At 36.9% G+C, this 6458-nt stretch overlaps 1 protein-coding gene across 1 annotated transcript; it reads left to right on the forward strand.

Annotated features, from left to right (window-relative positions):
* Positions 1-1675: 1675 nt before the first annotated feature.
* Positions 1676-3983, forward strand: LOC145609257 (uncharacterized). Its single transcript, XM_081664785.1, has one exon. The coding sequence runs from the start codon at positions 2415-2417 to the stop codon at positions 3714-3716; it is 1302 nt and encodes a 433-aa protein (XP_081520911.1). The 5' UTR covers positions 1676-2414; the 3' UTR covers positions 3717-3983.
* Positions 3984-6458: the final 2475 nt, after the last annotated feature.

Consider the following 6458-nt stretch of genomic DNA (forward strand, 5'->3'; position numbering starts at 1 on the left):
ATTTGCAAGGTCACGTGACCCAGCGTGAACAACGTTGGGTCCGCCACTGCATAGCAAATAGAGGAAGTGCAATATGTATATTTACATACATAAAATGACATTTAAATAAATATTTTGAAAGGTAGTATCGGTTATCATCGAATTGTGAAGTATAAACGGTTGTAATGGTACTAAAATAACTAAAATGGTATGTACACTACATTTTGAAATATTAAAGTGACGTAATGTGGTCCCCATCCTCTTTTATAATTATATATAGACAAAATCAGAGAAATCTTACTATTTCACCCAGTGGCCCCATTCATGTTGATATCGTACTCATTCTCTCTCCATCTACTTTTCTTTCTCCTTTAATTGGTCGTAGTGCGGCTGTGCCAAATTCCTCCTTTTATAGCCCTGCTTTCTTTCTCCGCCTTTCCCCCCCATTTGGCTTCATCGGTTGTGTTTTGGAACAACAATAAACACATCATTAGTAATTGGGTTTCCGTAAAGAAAGAGGAGGCAACGTTGGCCAGCATCAATCCACCCAAATCTCTTAAAGTTCTTCGAATTCGTCATCTTTTACACAATTAAGTTTTTCTACTTACTTATTTTCAGTTAATTACTGCTTAATCAGTGTTGAATTGGTTTGATTGCGCGTTATCTGATTTTTAGGGTTTTTTGGAATCAATTTTTCAAGATTTGGGGGTGATTCATTTTGTTATAAATATTGTGATCTTATATTTTTCTCATGGATTTTGTTGAATTTAATTATTGGAATTTGTTGATACCGATTTTAATATTTGTTATCATGAAAGTCAATATTAAATGTTGTTTGGTTTTAATATTGTAGTTGATACTGATGAAATTGTCAAAAACGATTCTTTTTTTTAATGGCTAGAATGAGAAAATAAACCTAAATAAGTCCAAATTAAGGTAAAATAGATTCAGACTGAAAAAATTGAGCCCTATTGACATCATGATTGTACACATGGCAACTTCACACTGAAAAATTTCCCGACTAATCGAAACACGACTTCATTGATTTATGTTTTTTATTTTGTAATTCTTCTTGGCAAAGATGCTTTTTTTAATTTAATAAAATTTGATTTAAACTTGGTTGGGAGATATAAACGAATTTTACTAGTTTTCTTTCCCATAAATAAAGATAACTTTGACTACCAAGCCAAACTCTCCCCCATCTATTATTCATCTCTTATTATCTCATCCCCTACCTTCATTTGTTTATCTTTACCACTTCTTACCATGGATTTAAGATGTATCAAATAATTATTATGGTAAGCTGTGTATTGGTAATTTGGTTTCAAAACTATTATTATAATATATAGCTTTCCTAACTTTTTATTTGTTTTTATCGATGCATCGACAAATCTCTTATACATCACTGTATATTTAAATGGATGAAACTGGCAACCCAACCCAACCCACCTAAAACAACCCGACATAGCTCGAAGTGATTCAACTTGCATGAACACAGTAATTTAGCAAGATTTTAAATGGAAATGGCTCCAACTCAGTCCCAACCTATACATGAATTGACACCTTAATTCAAGTAAGCTATACATGAATTGACACCTTAATTCAACTAAGCTATACAGGAATTACAGCCATACACAATGGGTTTGTCTCACCTTGAAACCAATGCAAGAGGCCAATCCATGAAATCAATGGGCTTTTATGGTCAAAGGCCAAGAAAGGAAGAACACCCACCTCTTTCCTTACACTTCAGAAAAAAAAAACTGTCTTCTTACACTCCCCCAATATTTTGCTGACTTTCCTCTTCTCTTTCTCTCTCCTCCCTTCTCTCTCTTCTCTTTCTGCTCCAAAAGGGTGTTCAATTACTTCTCTCATGGCTCTTCTTGGCTCCTCTCGATCGCCAATTTGAAGTCAAAAGAGAGAGAATTTGATGCTGCAATTTCTGGGTTTCCTCACTTCCAATTAATCCCAGCTTCAAACTAATGCAAAAAATTCAATCTTTTTCTCATACCAAGCTCTGGTGAAATCAATTCGTTACTTTTCAGGTTTCATTCTATCTGTTCTTTCAAGATTTCATGAATTTCACTTTTAATTTGGTGAATTAGGTTGTGGAATTGTATTTGGTTGTCGAAATTTTTTCTTGGGTTTTGCTGTTTTGAAACTCAATTAATTGGGATTTTTTTTTTATGTTTAGATGTTTTAATTGTCTTTATATATCTGGGGTTTTCTTGATTGGTCGTAATTTGGTCTTTTTGGGTCATTCTTGATTGATGGGAAAAATATTAGGGTTTGTATCGAATTTTGGTTTTCACCTGAATTGGTAGGGGATTTGAGATGCTATGTTGTTGAAATTGAGATTTTCGATTGAATTTTGGGTTCAATTAGGGAGTTAGAGTAGGGTTTATAATTTTCCCCAATCGGTGTTTGTTTGAGAAGTGATGGCTGATCGAACGGAAGATTTGATGAATTTGGACTTAAATTTAGGGCCTGGGTCTCCCCCGTCGCCCGTGATAGGCCCGGGAACGGGGCCTTCATCAGGCGAATCGGTGAACGTTATTGGGTGGGAATCAACTTATGTTAGGGAAGCTCTTAGGCAGAGAAGTAGGCATCGGTGGCGTTGGAGGCAAGGCCAGCTTCCATTGGGACCGCATTCTCTACGATTAATGGTCGAGCCGGATGTTAATGGTGGTGATCCTGGTGTTGGCTCGGGTGTTGATGGAGAGGATAATGGTGGAACGATACTAGCCGGTGAAGGGAGTGTTACTGCTGAGCTAAGAAGCCGTGAAGTGGTCAAGACTTGTGAGAACAATGTAATATCTGTAGAGAACGATTCGGTTGCTGAGAAAGATGTTGAAAAGCCTAACTCGGAGGAGGGCAGTTTTTTCGATTGTAATATATGTTTTGATTTGGCCAAAGAACCGGTTGTTACTTGTTGTGGCCATTTGTTTTGTTGGACCTGCATCTATCGGTGGTTGCAAATTCATTCAGATGCCAAGGAATGCCCTGTCTGTAAAGGAGAAGTCTCGGTTAAGACTGTTACTCCAATTTATGGACGTGGAAACCACGTTCATGAGGTTCATGAGCCAGAGGATGATTTAGGTATTAAGATCCCGGGGAGGCCCCCAGCACGACGAGTTGAGAGCCTGAGGCAAACTATTCAAAGAACAGCCTCATCTTTCCCAATGGAAGAGATGATTAGGCGTCTTGGAGCTCGTTTTGAATTAACCAGGGATTATTTTCAGCTCCCAAATGCCGATGGTGATGCTGAAATGCCTACAAGGGCTTCTATCCTGAATAGATTTATGACTAGCCGTGCATTGCGACGGGAGCAAAATCCTCCCATAGCTCCTGATGAAGTGGTTGACTTGACGCAGGACAGACCTGAGATCCTCCCTCGCAGGCTTCCACCTTTAACCTATCGAAGAGGACAGTTGCATAGAAGTGGTGCTGCTCTCTCACCTGCAGCCGCTGCTGTTGCTGCTGCAGATAGGTATTATCTGCATCGATCTCCACCAAGAAGGAGCCAAGATCTGCAGCCACCACCAACAGATGATCGCGACTCTTTCTCAAGCATAGCTGCTGCAATTCATGGAGAGAGCCAAACAATGGATACAGCTGTTGAGATAGATTCCTCGGTGTCCATCTCTACATCAACCTCAAGGCGAAGGCATGACCCTTCTAGAACTTCAGATATGGATAGTGGGGATTCTCGTGCTCCAAGGAGAAGAAGGCTGAACTAAGATGAAGAGACTTTGGATTGTGGGGATTCTCATGCTTTAAGGAGAAGAAGGCTGAACTATATATGAAGAAAAAGATGGGTTTCGCATCATTGAATGATTTGGAACCACAATCGCATTTCAAAGAACTCACAGTTGCGTTTCGAAATCAACAATACAGTTGACATATATGTAGTCACTTGTAATTGTATTGTCTTTGTTGTGTTAAACTAGTATGTAATGGATTTCTTATTTCAATAATTAAATCTAGTGATGTGAACTTGAGTTATACTTGTTTGGATAATTCTCTTGCCATTGATTCTTTGACTTTTCAACTTGCAAAGTTGCAAGGCAGTGTAACTGATGTTACCATTAGGCCAACATACCAGCTTCAAAATTGATCTTATTTAATCTTTGAAGCTTGTAAAATTTACTGTGTATAATGCATTTATATAAGGTCCATTTATGGTTTCTTTCTATATGGTGACCCACTCCTGATTACTGCATTCCTTTATATTACACTTTAGACTAGTATTTCTGTTACTATCATTTGTAATGATTAGACACTTTCCCTCTCTACTTTATGTCAAATCGTTGCAAATAATATGTAACGGAGGTAGTATGTTTTTTTTTTTTGCTGAAACTCATGAATTCTATCTTCCAATAGCTCTGGTAGCAATGGCCAGTGGCCCAGACAGAGGTGAAAAAAAAAAGCCCTACTAATGTTTTGTTTTCGTTTCTGTATAACTTTACCGTCTACATCATTTGTCTTTGTAGCTCTCAAGTCTTATCTACACATACTTTGTAGACCTACAATGTTGATAAAAGTCATTCTCTGTATACTATTAAAATGATATACACTTATAGTGGCTTATGCCTATACTTTTTTGCATTCATATAAAATTTACATTTTATGTTGTTATAATGCCAAAATTCGTATCTGTGTTCACCCATTGTTATTGTATAATAACCAAGATCTAAATGACTATATATGTGTTACCAACTTACCATGCCCGCAAATAGGAGAATCTAAACACCTATGAAGAAAGTTAGAAACTCGGTATTATCTACTTCATATTATGATATTATCTATTGTTAATAAAGTGGACGCCATTATATATAATGTTTATGTTTATGTGTGTTTTAATGCTTGAATCCACCTTGGAAGTCATTTAATGTGTTCAATTAGGGCTCATTGGTAAGATAGTGCAATTGTATCATATTGAAGTAGAGGTCATTGAAGTATACGGGTTGTGTTGGGTTGAGCACAACCCGGTACCTAATCAAAATTTAGGAACTGAAACCAAACCCAATTGGAAACACGTAAATTGACAATGCTAATCCCTCCTCAAATACTTTATTTTCTTCAATTCACTGATTTTCATTACCATCTATTACCATTATAAATGAGATATTTTGTGGTAATGAAATCTTGTGAATAGAAAGGTAAAGTTCCATCAAAACCGTTTGCATGCACCCGGTTTACAATAGTTTTATTATACATCGAACATTTTGCAAAAAGTGACCCTTTTTTCTTATAAAAGTGATCCTTTTTTTTTTTATAAAAGTGATCCATATTTTTATAAAAGTGACCCTTTTTTTTCACAAAAATTACCCTTTTTTTCACAAAAGTGACCCTTTTTTTTTTTACAAAAGTGACCTATATTTTCACAAAAAGTTACTCTTTTTTTTTACAAAAGTTACCCTTTTTTTCACAAAAACAGAGTATCAAAATCAAAAAAATAAACACAAAATGCAAAAGTTTTTTGTTCTATATCAGTCATCACCTCTCAGTTTCGAAGTCCACTAAACCTTGTGTTCTTGAAGTTGCAATTTCAGTGCAATACAACTACATAAGTCCAGAAGCCAACTTGATTTCACAAAACACAAAATCAAAAACACCCACCGCCAAACCACCAACCGGAATCCCACCCACTCACCCAGCCAACCCAAAACCCCATTAACCCCATTAATATTTTTTGATTTGAGCTTGTTTTTGTTTCAATTTTTGGATCATTTTTGGGATTTGATGAATGAATTTGATTGTTTTTTTTTTGTGTTGGATGTTGATTCGGATTTTGTGTAGTTGTGTTCATAGGAAGCGATATTAGAATTTGGGGGAAAGATAGTTGTAGTTGTTAGTGGATTGATTTGAAGGAAGAGAGAGAAAGAAAGTGTGAAAACCCACCAAACCCGACACTGGGTTCGACGCGAAATCGGGGCAGGGATCAAAGTTCGACACGAATCAGGGGATGGAGGAGGTCAGCGACGCCAGAATTGGGGGATGGGGGAGGTCAGCGACGCTGGAATCCGACAGGCTTGGTGGTTTGGTGGTGGGTGTTTTTCTCGGTGATGAAGTTGCCCACCCCGATTTACACCAATTTAGTGTAAACCGGGTGTTTTTAAGAGTTTGTGAAGTTCCATTGACATGATAATGACCGTATGACTTTTCTAGAATAACTACATTATAAATATTATCATTTCCACAATTTATAAGTATTATAACGGTTACCAAACATGCCAAAGCGATATAGGCTAAGCTTAAAACTTGGTTACCAGCTTCCCTTGTGGACTAGTGGTAAGAGAATGAAACCTCTGAAGTCTAGGTCAGGGTTCAAGCATTGGTACCACCTCTCTTTCTCTCTTCTCTCTAAAAAGCTTAAAACTTGGTACGCTGGAAATTAAATAAATTATGTAAAATATTTTGTATTGAGCTTAGATCTTGAGCTAATGTGTGTCAATTTTTTCATTAATCTTAGAAATCAT

Source organism: Chenopodium album, chromosome 23 (genome assembly GCF_948465745.1).
Source record: "Chenopodium album chromosome 23, dcCheAlbu1.1, whole genome shotgun sequence".
Lineage (NCBI taxonomy): Eukaryota > Viridiplantae > Streptophyta > Magnoliopsida > Caryophyllales > Amaranthaceae > Chenopodium > Chenopodium album.

Bases quoted from the DNA above. Each gene is read 5' to 3' on its own strand.
- LOC145609257 (XM_081664785.1), top strand. From the start codon at position 2,415: ATGGCTGATCGAACGGAAGATTTGATGAATTTGGACTTAAATTTAGGG.